This window comes from Ceratotherium simum, chromosome 3 (assembly GCF_057802395.1).
Source record: "Ceratotherium simum simum isolate JZ-2026a chromosome 3, ASM5780239v1, whole genome shotgun sequence".
Taxonomy (NCBI): Eukaryota; Metazoa; Chordata; class Mammalia; order Perissodactyla; family Rhinocerotidae; genus Ceratotherium; species Ceratotherium simum.
The window spans coordinates 87,535,270-87,548,409 of NC_141902.1; the positions used below are offsets into that span (position 1 = coordinate 87,535,270).

The 13,140-nt window shown below is 50.9% G+C and overlaps 1 protein-coding gene across 1 annotated transcript in view; it reads left to right on the forward strand.

Moving 5' to 3' along the window:
- Positions 1-455: 455 nt before the first annotated feature.
- Positions 456-13,140, forward strand: part of FAM174B (family with sequence similarity 174 member B) — a 36,553-nt gene continuing 23,868 nt past the window's right edge. Inside the window, exon 1 of the mRNA XM_087428899.1 lies at positions 456-843. Within this exon, the coding sequence (XP_087285025.1) occupies positions 521-843 (323 nt within the window). The 5' untranslated portion in view covers positions 456-520. The remainder of the gene's footprint in view (positions 844-13,140) is intronic.

Sequence of the window (13,140 nt, forward strand, 5' to 3'; positions counted from 1 at the left end):
TTGAAATATATGCAATGCCTAGGGCATCTGGCAACCCAGTTCACTCTAGAGGCCTCAGTTTCCCCATCTCCAGGTCCCACAGTCTTTGATTCTTAGTCTGACAATCTGAGTTGCTGTGAACTGGCTCTCTAGGTCCTAAATCAATTATTAAAGGAAGATAGCAAATACCTGTCTCCTAAGGGGTTTTAGGATTAAATGAAATGTGCAGCACAGTGCCTGCAGAAGAGGGAGCCTGGCTGTTATTACTTCTCCCAGCGGTCCCAAGTCTCAGGGAAATCGGGGCCGCCCGCACCCGGGCCTGGTGGCCTGCCCCGCCCACGTGGGGCTGCGGCCCGTCGAATGACTCGGTGCAACGTGTTGGTGGCGGCGGCGGCGCGGGCTCTTCCGGGCGCCGCAGCTTCCTGCCAGGCACGCGCAGCCGCCTCCGCCGCGGGAGCCCTCGTGCAGGCCTCGGCGCTGGTGCGGGACGCGGGGCTCCGCTGCGCGCGCCCTTCCCGGCCCGGCGCCGCCCGACCGCACCATGCGCGCCGCGCCGCCGCCGGCGCCGCTCCTGCCGCTGCTGCTGCTCGCGCTCCTGGCCGCGCCCGCCGCCCGCGCCAGCAGAGCCGAGTCCGCGGCGGCGCCGCAGCCCAAACCCGAGCGCCAGCCGCGGCCGCCGCCCGGCCCGGAGCCCGGGAACGCCACCTGGACGGCGGGCGGCGGCAGCTCCAACAGCAGCGGCGACGCCCTGGTGACCCGCATCTCCAGCCTGCTCCACGACCTGCCCACCCTGAAGGCGGCCGTGATCGTGTCGTGCGCCTTCACCGCCCTCCTCATCGCCTGCCTGCTGCTGCGCGTCTTCAGGTGGGTCCAGCCGCCCCCTTTCTTCCCGCGCGGGCCACCCTGCACCGCCAACCTGCAGTCGCCGCGCGCCCGCCCCACCTGCGCGCACAGATGCTCTGGGCGCGCGGCTCAGCTCCGGCCTCGGCGCCTTGGCGCGCTCCAGCTAGCCAAGCGGCGGCTCCCTGCCCTGCCCCGCGGGGGTGCACTCGTCCGGTTTTCCCTGGTAACATTTTAGGAATTTTCTCCCCTTTTAACGATATATAATAAATATTGGATTCTTCTGAACTCTGCTAATGCTTAACAGCCACAGTAGCGCTCCAAATTCTGATAACCTTACACGGAATTTATTTTTATACCCGTTTCACAGATGAGGAAAAAATTTCCAGAGAGGTAGGGTGGCTTATCCGAGTAAACTCAGTGGTGGAGTCAGAATTCAAATCCAGGTGTGTCTGACCTTTCCCACCTTGCTACCCGTCCCTCCCTTATGTCTGAGGCTCCCTCACACTCCACCTGCCTGTTTTCCTTTCCTCGGTTGTGCTGGCATGCGGGAATGCCCCCAGAATGCCTGTTTGAGGTGCGCTTTGGGCCCAGGATTGGAGCTGGGCCTCAGGATGCTTGGTGACCCTCCGCGGCCTCAGTGACTTTTTGTTAGTGGGATACACGGACATCTCTCCTATGCCCCTGCCTGCCTGAGCTGCCCCAGTGAAGGTTCCTAGGGGCCTGAGGGATTGTGGAGAGGCTTTTGTATGTTGCTCAAGTTGGGGAAGAAAGTTTCTGGGAAATTAGGAAGGATGACCCAGTTTCCTGGAGTAATGGGATGGAGGGGGCTATAGGGGACCCAAGGAGGACGTTTTCCCCTAATGCCTGGGAAATTCCGTTTGTGCAGGAAATGAACTAAATGTGTCCTGTTACTCAGGCCTGCCGCCGGGAAATCTGGGTGTGTGTGTGTGTCAGTTATTCACTGCCCATTCCCTCCCCTTCCAAGTGTACACACTGTGCTTTGGTGTTTGATCAGCTCTTGGAGGTTTGGGGCCACGGGCTTGCTCTCCCCGGGGGAGCGTTTTCAGCACACCAGCAGAAACCAGACCTGGAAAGGCAGGGTTGGGAGCCCTCTATTGAGGTTTGCTGTTGTTGCTGTGACTCTGAGTCAAAGTGTTTCCTTGTGGGCCTGTGGGATTCAATGTCAGTGGTCATGAGAAAATAGAGGAGGAGGAACTGTGGTCCCACATTCACCTCACCATCCCCTGGCCTGGCTCAGGCCACGTCATTCTTCGCTGTGCTCGTCCCCTTGATTTGCTCCGGGCATTGAATTGCTCCCCTCTTCCCCCCATCCTTCCCACTGCCCTCGCTCCTCTGCTTACAACCTTCAGTGGCTCCCTGTAGCCACTACGTGGTATGGCATTCAGGGCCCTGACAGACTGCCCCAGTGCACCTTGTGGCCATCAGCCAGCCCTTCCAAGCCTCCTCTCTGTCACTTGCTCCTTTCTTTACACTCCATGGTGCTGGCTTGTGCTTTTTCACTCCTGGGCCAGGTCCTGCTGCCAACCTGCCATGACTGCACACAGCCACCAGGCCCAGCTCTCATGCTCCTTCCTATGTGCAGTTTTCCTGGATGTCCAAGTGAGGCTGTTGCTTCCTTTTCTGGCCTCCCCCAGCCCTACTTGTGCATCCTCCATACAACCCTTTTCCTGCCGTGCTGGGTGGCTGGGCTTAGTGCCCGGCTTACCACTCAGCAGACAGCCCTGGAGGGCAGTGATGTCCAGTCCATCCTAGTGTCTCCGTCCCCGATGCTGGCCTGGCGTTCAGTGGATGCACCGTAGTTCTTTACTGACCTCTTCAATTGGGGTGAAGGTTGATGCCTAGAGTGGCTCTGAGCCTGGAGATTTGAAACCGTTCGCTCAAAATAGGCCGCCGAGCCCACAAGGCGGTGTTCTTTTTAAGAAGGTATTTGAACAATTTTGCCAGTCTGCTCCGTATTATCCAGGAATGGGGGAGAAAAGCAAGCAGCATATGGCCAGATGTGCGGGCCCTGGGCCGCGTGTCTGAGTGGGAGCGCCAGCTCGCAGGCCTGGGAAAGATGGGTCCTTGTTGCCTTGTGTGCAGAGTGTGGGAAGAAGGTTCTGTCTGATTTGTGGGAGAAGTGGGTTATGGACGTGACCTGCCTCCTCTGCCCGGGAAGGCTGCCTTGTTGGGGTGACTTTGCAGGCAGACAGCTGCCACCCCGGTTTCTGATGTAGACAGGAACTTATAGCATTTACAGCTGGGAAGGGCATTGATGGTACACAGTCTCCACATGCTCCTTTGCAGATGAGAAAGTTGCATCCTAGGGAGTGAAGTAAGTCATCTGTGAGATTCTGGAACACTCTGCAAGTCTGTGGCCGAGGCAGGACCAGCGCCCCATCTCGCTGCTGGGTGGTCTGTGCTGTGACCTTTCACCCTTTTCATGTCCTCTGCAGCTGGGTTTATCAGACCCCTGAATGCCTGCTGTGCTGACTGGGCGTCCTCCTTACCTGCTCCCCCTCCCGCCTCCTTAGCATGCAGTCACCACATCCTGACCATCACCCCCACCCCCCCAGGCTGTCTCACCTGTGCCCACACCCCTTTCCCCACGAAATCTTCCCCACCTGCCAGCGCCTCTCTACCTTGTCTCCTGAATCACAGCAGTATCCTTCAGGCTGGTGCTCCTGCCGCCAGCGCTCCCATCCATCCTCCTTCTGGTCTCATCTGTTTTCTGCCCACCCATCTCCCCATGCACAGCTCCTTAGCATGTGGCAAAGCTGGCTCTTCATGACCTGGCCCCTGCCTCCGTCGAGAGCCCCCATCTCAGCTCTGCCTGCTGCTCCAGCCCTGCTGCACTCCCAGGGCTTCTCCAGAGGTGTCGTGTGGCCTCGGGCCTGCGTTTCTTGTCTCTCTCTGACCCTCTGCACGGGGTTCCCTCCACCACCAACACTACACGGCCAGCTCATTGATGTTTGCCTGCCTGTGTCGCCTCCTCTGAGAAGCCTCCCAGCCAGGGCCCCCCAGTGCTCCCAGAACATACTCGAGTTTTGAATTTTCTACTCAGGAGTCAAGAGTGACTCTGAATGTGTCCCTCTGCCTGACTGGGCTGGACTCTGAAGAGCAGGGCTGGCCCTTCATCTTTTGTGTCTCTCTAACACCTACTGTGGCTCCAAGCACAGTAGACTCCAAGCTGACATCTAATAAAGATGTTTCTAGCAAATGAATGTTGAACTCCTGGTATTTTACATCGCTGATGCTTCTCAGAAGGTCCTCGGTGACTTGAGGCAAGGCTCATGCCGGAAACCTGTGAGGGAGGAATTGGTTCGGGTGGTGGCCCTCCCTTTTCTTAACAATGCAGATAAGGGAGGAAGAGTGTAGTTAGTATTATTGCTTATGAAGCAGCAATCCTAGCCCATTTGTCTGTTTTCCCTGAAGCAGTCACTTTGGCAGACAACAGGAAAAATGTGGATCCAAGGAAACTGTTAAAATTAGAAGCAAAGAATGTGTATCGTAGTGAAAAATATATATAACTTTAACCAAGCAATTCCATTCCTAAGGTACACACATTTTTCCCACTGATACATATTCTTTGCTTCTAATTTTATTATCTTTGCTTCTAATTTTATTAATTAAAAGAGGAAGCAAAGATGCTTGGGCAGGGAAGTTCAGAGCAGTTCTGTTTGATAATGAAAAGGTTTAAATAACCTAAATATCCAACAATTGGGCATTGGTTAAATAAATTATGGTAATCTTTACAGGGGAATACTGTGCAGCTGATAAAAATGATCACATTGATATAGTACTGGCTGTGTATTGTTGAGTGGAACAGGTTATCAAACAGCATGTGTAGTATGAGCTCATTTAAATTAATAAATTATATATGTTTATATGAACGCACAAAGAAATCTATGTATGTATTTTTGTGCATGTGTGACTATGGGTGATTCTTTATTTTTTTATTATGTGTGTATTTATTATTCATGATATAGTTCTACATTGTATGAATTTCCTTACAATGGACACATATTCACTATTTCTCTCCCTGTCTGTACACTCAGCTCCTTGCTGCATCCTTGGACGTGTCTTCCTGAGGACCTCGACAAGACCATCTGGGGTGTACACGTAGGAGAGGGATTTCTGGGCCCCAGAAATCAGACTCAGACTTGATTTCCTTGAGTATATACCAGTTTACCCTCCCACTTGCAGTGCCTGGGGGTCCTCAGATCCTCCCATCATATCCGACCCTTAGTATTATCCGACTTGCAAATGTTTTCCAATCAGATGGGTGTAATTTGGTGTCTCATTGTTTTGTTTTGCATTTCTCCATTTTCTACTGAGGTTGAGCAGCTGTCTCTTCCCATACTCATTAATCAATCAGGTTGCCCCGTCTGCAGAATGATTTATACCTTTTACATGTATTTTAATCATTAAGGAAAATGATTTTAAGACTGGAGACAAAATTGGAAGGAGGGAAAGGCAGTTTGGAGGCAGAGTGCCCTCTGGCGAGGATACCTTCGTGTGTGTGTGTGTGTGTGTGTGTGTGTGTGTGTGTCGGGGCCGTTGCCCCTGGGTCTGTTACTTGTCATGTTTGTGAGAGCTGGCAGGAAATCAACAAAGACGCTGTGTTGAGGAATTAGAAAGCTGTGATTCCTCCAGTTTTTTGATGTTGGGAAGCGTCCGCACTGTTGCATGGATTCAGGCAGAACCCGCATAAGCCAGCGGCCGCTGTTCTCAGTAACTTTTGCCCCACACACTCCCTTAGGTCTACCTTTACCCTTTGAGATCTGAGGGGATCCGACTTTACTTTCTGGTGTCTTATGAATAGGGTGGAGACAAGGCAGGGTAACTACCACCTGAAACCACGACTTTCCTTTCCTTTGGGGATCCTTTCCCCATCTTGGCGGGTCTCCCAGCTCTACTGCCCAGGCCACATTTCTCCCAGGTCTCTGTTGGCTGCATGCCCAGCCAATTCTTATTTCAAAAGCCCTGTAAAAACCTCTTATCTGAAAGGAAGGTTTGTTTTGGTGCGTCCTGGGGGATGGGGAGGAAGGTGAATTCTAGGTGATCTGACATTGCCCAGCTGTCACACTTGGATCCTTGGCAAAGGTGCACGCCGCCATGTCCCCAAGATGCTGGAACCACAGAAGCTTAGTTTATTTACTAAGCCAGGTCTTTGAAAAGGAACCGGAGCTTTCCTGCTTAGCTGGATTTCCCAAATTTCCCATCTTCTGTATATTGACATTTGTAATAAGAGTCAAAATTAAGAAAAAATACAAAAGCTTAATACTTGCAGGATTTGAGGAAAGTGGCCATTCTGAAATGTTTTTAGCTATTACTCTTGAGTTTATCAATACTATTTTAAAAAACTGGCACTTTGGACAGAGCCATGGTCAGAGGTGCAGTCCCTTTTTATGCCTTTGAGATCGTAGAGCTTCTTGGGCACCAGGAGGTCATGTTTGATTGTTTGACCAAGGTTTTGAATTGGGGGAAAAGCTATAGAAGTGAAACATATTCATCTTAATTTAATTTAACTTGAATTTTTTAATTGGATTTTCTTTTTTCTTTTTTTTAGTTTTATTGAGATGTAATTGGCATACAGCACGGTATTTAGTTTAAGGTGTGCAGCATAACGACTTGGCTTACATATATTGTGAAATGATTAGTGCAATAGGTTTAGTTAACATCCATCATCTCATATAGATACAAAGAAAAAGAAAAAGAAAAAAGTGTCTTTTCCTTGTGATGAGAACTTTTGGGATCTCCTCTCTTAGCAACTTTCATATATACCACACAGCAGTGTTAGCTATAGTCGCCATGCTCTACGTTACATCCCCAGGCCTTATTTGTCTTATAATGGGAAGTTAGTACCTTCTGAGCACCTTCATCCAATCCCCCCTTGTTTAATTTTATATCCCACGGTGAAGAAAGAGCGTTAAAGAAATCTAATACAGCAAAAATCCAGATTTTTTTTTTAAAGAGGGTAGAGAGTATGCCCTTGATTCACTTCTCCACCAAGTTAATCAAGAAGTCATGGCACATGGGAGGAATAAGGCCCCTCAAGTGGTTCTCACGTGGGGAGGATTTTGCCCCCTTTGGGGTCGTGTGGCAATGTCTGGAGACACTTTTGATTGGGGAGGGGGATGCTACTGTCATCTTGCGATTAGAGGCCAGAGATGCTGCTGGACATCCTGCAGTGCACAGGACACCCCCCCAAAAAGAATGGTGCAGCCCAAGCTGTGAGTAGTGCGAGGTTGAGAACTCTGCGAGCCCCGACTTCGAGGCCTGCTGGTTGTCTGATGTGAGCAGGTCACTGAGCCTTTCTGGGCATCCGCTTCTGAGGGCTATGGGGGTGTTTAGATGAGATCGAGTCACCAGATCCCTGGCTCACCTTTAAGCAGCCAAGTGTCTTACTGTATTTAAAAATAACACCCTGAAAACAGATGTAATTTACACCCAACCTTTTGGTCTTGCTGCTGCCTGTAAATGAGGATACAGCCGTATGGCCAAAACAATCAGGCAGGTGCCTCTGCTTCTGAGCCTTTTAAAAATGAAATTGGTGGGGCCGGCCCAGTGGTGTAGTGGTTAAGTTCATGTGTTCCGCTTTGGCGGCCCAGGGTTCACACGTTCGGATCCTGGGCGCGGACCTGCTCACCACTCATCAAGCCATACTGAGGCGGTGTCCCCTATAGAAGAGCTACAACTCTACAACTATGATACACAACTATGTACTGTGGCTTTGGGGAGAAAAAAGAAAAAAAACGAGGAAGATCAGCAACAGATGTTAACACAGGGCCCATCTTCCTCCGAAAAAAAAAAAAAAAGAAATTGGTGACTCCTTAGCCTGCGTGAGCCTCCGTGGACACCTAGGACTCCACGTAGGACCTCCCCCCACTACTGATTTCCCCGAGTGAAGGAGGTGCCTCATGAGCACCTGGCACCTGCCACCGATTCCTTCCATCAAATTGGGAAGGGAGGGAAATCCCTCTTTAATTTAACCCTGAGCTCTCTGGCTTATCTGGCTTTACCTGTAAACTCTCATGCCCATGTACGCATTGCATTTGGGCTTTGCAAACGCAGATCTTTCTTGAGACACCAGGCACATCCAGGGGTGGGGGCCTCCAGTGTCAGTGTCTGCATAGTGTCCTGTAGGGAGTGTGTCACGGGAGGGAGGCTTTCCCAGATTTAAGCAGAGAAGGCTTCATGAGTTGTGTCCGGTATTTTAGTTTTATAGCTGGTGTTTGGTCCTGACCATTTGCAGAGGGAATTTCTAGGACCATGAATTTAGAATCATGTTGTCATGGTTTCACTTTAAAAAGCTGTACTTAATCTAAGGGTGATTTGCCAGGAATCTAGACTTGATATTTGTTTTCCTGGGGTGCATTGAGGAGGAAATCCACTCTCACTGGCAAGTATGGAGGAGAGGAGGGGCCTGGGCACAGAGCATGGGCAGGGCTCCTTAGGCCTGGGAGAGGCCACAGGGCCTTGTGACCTCTTGGATGTCGGGTTTCTTTGCATTGAGAGCTCCCCTGACCTCTCTCCCTCTACCCATTGTACAGATGAGGAAACTGAGGCTCAGAAGCAGAAAGGGTTTGGTAAGGTCACCCAGTGAGTTTTTAGGGAAAGTAGGACTTATGCCCAGGGGTTCTGATGCTCAGCTTGGCCCTTTCTGGGCCTCCAGGACGTGGTAGGCTGGATTTTGGCCTGGTATAGCTGAGTCTCCCCAAAACCCAGCCAGGGACCCAGGAGAAAACATGGCTGAATGGATAGAGCAATCTTCCCAGTGTATTTTATGAGACCTGCTGTGAACATAGAGGGGGCTGTGGGGAACACACTAGAGGCTAGGGAGCTTCCGCTTCAATCTGGGAGATGGTTCTGCCTGGCAGATAAGAAGTAATCCAATTCAATAGAGGAGTGATGTGTCAAACACAACACTTGCAAACAAAAACATAAACTGCAAAAGGACGGCCCCAGGGGCTGTGGCCGAGGCAGAATGGCCTGGGAAGGCACGTGCCGTGCGTGCGGAGGAGGCAGAGGATTAGGACTTCTGGGTGGAAGAAGAGGTTCTTCCAGGACCAGATGGCCAAGGAGGTTTTGCTGTGGGTAAGGTTTGTGAAAGTGATCATGATGATGACAATAATAATAGCAATTAGTATTTATTAAGCCCTTACTGTGTACCAGGCTCTGTGCTAAGTGTTTTTTATGTATTTCCTTGTTCTTATGATGGATGCACTGTCGGAGTCCCCATTTTACAGATGAGTAAATCAAGGCACAGAGTGATCAGAGTCTCATTCAAGGCCACGCAGCTGGTGAAGGGCAGGAATCTGATTTCCAATCCAGCATTTCCCACCCTTCCCCTGTTGCAGACAGGAATTCCAGCTGGAGGATTTGGGGAGTTGTAGTGGGTCAGAGGAGCAAATGGAGGATTGGAATACAGGAGTGAAATAATCAGAGGGCTGCTTTAGAAATGCTGACCCATTTTAGGTGCTTAATAAGTATTTGCTGAGTGAATGGGTGAATAGTGACGTGGCTGCAGTGGGGGTGCAGGATGGCTTGGAGAGCTGTGGAAGGTGCTGGAAGGACCAGTTGGGAGGGTTGCAGGCCCAAGTGGATGAAGAGGCGAAAGCAGAGGAAAATGCTGAGATGCCCTGATGGGCAGGGAGAAGGGGGCGTGGTGAAGGGGCTGGTCAGGCGGGGGAGAAGGCTTGGTGAGAAAGAGGATGATGTACAGGTGAAACTTGCTCACGGAGATGCCGGCCACGCAGCTGGACATCTGGGCTTGAGGTGGAGCGGTTGGGAGCTTCTGCTGAAAAGTGACTGTCCCTCAAGTGGCGGTGGTGGTGGCAAGGACTGACATTCCCACGCCTCCCCACCACGTGGCAGGGCCAAGTAGATATTAAAAGGGTCACTTATGACGTGTGTCCCAAAGCACAATGACCCCAGAGTTTCCAGGCTGTGGTGAGGTCCCCTGGGTCCACCGAACAATCCCTCTTGGTCATCTTGCTGCTGCCCTTGAACCAATGGAGCTGCTCTAGAGGCTTCTTTCGTCACTTTAAGCCTCGCTTCCCTTACCTGGCATCTCATATGAAAGTGAAGTGAACCCAACCCTTGGCAAACACACTTGGGAGCTGGAGGAACAGGTCTTGGGGGCATTCGCTGTTGCCATATTTCGTGTGGCTCCTCAAAAAGGTCAAACCCAGGGTGTACTTATTTTGTCTTGAAAGGATAAGAGTTGGATCTATCCCTCAGGGATTGGGAGAGAAAGAGAATCAAGGGTGGGGAGCAGACAGTGACAAAATGCTATAGTGTTAAGAAGAAAACCCTAAGACGTAATTGAGCTCTTTGGGGTTATCTGGCCCACGTCCCATGATCTTATATGAAGTGTAAGCCCTCCGGGGCACACTGTGTCTTGTGTGCTGGATGCAGGCATTGGTGTCAATCAACAAAGGTACACTTTGTTTAATCCCGAGGGGATGGTGCCCAAGAGGAGAGGGAAGCAGATAGGTTATATAAATAGCAGCCGGTACCCCTTAATCGTGAGTGAACTGTAGGTGAACAGATATAAGGAGTCCACACCTTGGCTGAGTGTGGATATCATTGCCTCCCTCTGGGCTCATGATTTTAGCTGAATTATTCAATATCACTCATGCTCGGCACCCATGACCAAATCACCTGGGGCCCAGAAACTGAGTCAGAGGTTGCAAACTGATGGCCCAGAGACATGTTTTTTTGTTTTGTTTTGATCTGCACAGTGTTTTTAACAACTGAGGTGGTTGACAACACTTAAAAATCGGGAGTCTTCACATAAAGTCTAGATCTGCTTTTCCTGGCAGATGGGAATACCTGGAAACACAGGGCCTCTGTTCCACGTGACAGTAATGGGCGGGGGCTGGGGAGCGGCTGTTCCATTGCGGCTGGGTTTGTGAGCGCCATTCCATGTGTCTTCTTGACTCAGAGGCAGAGCGTTGATCACTATTTGTCATTGTGTTTGTTCTAATGTTTGTGTCACACCAGGCCCGCTTCACTGTTTTTCTGCGCCCACGGGGCTCTGGGGTGTTTGAGTTCTTGACGTGGTGCTGGGAGTCATTGCGCTTGACTGGGTGCTGTCCTGGAACAGAGTGGCCCTGGTGCGATGGGGAGGGGCAACCCCTGGACAGGGGTGAGGCGTAGAGATGCTGCTGGCTGCATCTGGAAGGCTCTGGAACGCCTGTGTTGAGGAGGGCTTGGCTGGAGCCGTGTTAGAGCTGGGCCGCTGAGAGCCTGAAGCTCGTGCTGCACGAGAGGAGAGTGCTTTTGTTTCGTGTAGCTGGGTGCCTCCACTCCCCCGTCTGGAGCGGGGCGGGATGAGATTCATATCACACTGGTGTTTGCCTTCTCAGTGGCTTGTTTGAACTGCTGTAAAAGGAAGGTGTTGGTTGGACGCAGGGACTGCGCCCAGGGCAGGAAGGGGAAGAAGGCTGGTACTCGGGAATCGTATCACTGGCCACCTGCCTTGGTGGTTGGTGCTGGTGGCTTTGCCACCTGAGCCCAGGGCTAATCCGAGGTCATCGCCCGTTCTCTGGAGGACACAGCGCTGTCTTCATGGCCTCTCGGGCACTTGATCCCTACAGAATGGGGTGGAGGCTGGGGCTGGAAAGTGGGTTCTGGAGTCGTGTTCTTTCTCTCATCAGGTTTACTTGGTTTGTTAGGGAAGGCTCAGATATGTCTTTCGTGCTGAGGGAGAAGGTGCAGGGTAGAGGTCAGAGGTTAGAAATGGGGAAGGCCTCTGTCCCCAGAGCACCAGGAGCTTCCGCTGGGCCTTGAGGCCTGAACGCCTGCTTGGCACTCCCATCTCACTCGCGGCTGCTGCTTGATTCTTTCTCCTCCTCCTCATTTCCTTTTCTTTATTAATTTTTCTAAATATCAAAGGTAACATGCTCTTTGTGACAGGTAGTGTGGTTCCAGCAGAAAGCTGGTCCTTGAGCTACTGAACGACTTTAGTGGGCTTAAAATGAAGACAGCCAAGGTGGAGGAAAAGTTTGAGCTGCTGGGTTTGGCTCCTGAAGTCACCAGATGAGCAAAACCACCCCAAGGAGGCGACGTGCGGCCTCGGGGCGGACGGAGGGGCCCCGGCACCGGCTCCAGGGAGAGGCAGGTCTGACACACCTTAGTCCATTTTAAAAATTTATTTTAGTTACTTACTTTGAATTTTATTTATTTATTTGTTTTAAAAATAGGTCATATATTCACATGGTTTGAAATTCATGAGGAGCCAGAGTATATAGTGAACAATTTCCTTCTGACTCCCGTCCCTTGGCCGCCCAGCTTCCTTCTTTGAAGCTGTCAATTTCTTGTGAATCTTTCCACAGAGATTTTATAAGTACACAAATGAATGTAATAGATACACATATCTGTATGAGTATGTATATCTTTCAGCTTTATAAGATATAATTCACATACCATACAATTCACTCATTTAAAGTGTCCAATTCACGGTTTTTAGTATATTCACAGAGTTGTGCACCATCACCCCAATCAATTTCAGACTTTCATCACACCAGAAAGAAACCCTGAACCCGTTAGCAGGCACCCCCCATCTCCCTCTCAAGCGCCAGCCTTAGGTAAACACTAATTAGGATCAGTTTTCCTTCACACTCCTCTTTTCTGGAATTTTCCTGCCTATTCTTTCTGCCATTTTTTTTTTTTCCTTCTCTGAACTTTGGAATCAGCTAGTCTAGATTCCCCCCAAAAAATCTGTCAGTATTTTATTGGATTTCGTGAAACTCGTAGATTAATTCAGGAGGTATGACATCTTGATGAGGTTGGAACTTTCTAGTCAGAAGCATGGCATGCCCTCCTTCTGTTGACATGATCTGTGGGTGGTTTTGATTGTAGCCGGCAACCAAAGGATCTTGTGGCTGCACTTGTAGCTTCCTGAGAGGTGTCCATTGAGCACCCACTCCCCGGGTGTGGGGGGACCCGACGTCTCCGGTGAGTTTCCTGCCCTCTTATTGGAGTGAAGTGCTCGGGTTCTGGAGTGTGGTGGACTGGGGATCTGAGTCCTGCTTACAGGGCAGGTCACGCAGTGCCTCTGGGCTTCTGTTTCCCTGACTCCATGATGCCTCGCTGGCTCGAGGCTGCGATGAGACAGTGCGTCAGTGCCTGGCACCCGGGTTGCCGCATGGTGGTGGCTGCTGTTACTGTCACCCCAGTGGAGTGATGGTGCGGGAAGGCCCACGTGTTTCAGAGTCACGCGTAGATGGCGCCCTGCAGTGGAGGTGGTGCCTATGAATGGAGATGACAGGAGCCTGAAGAAGGGGGGAAGCTGGCCTGCCTAGGGTG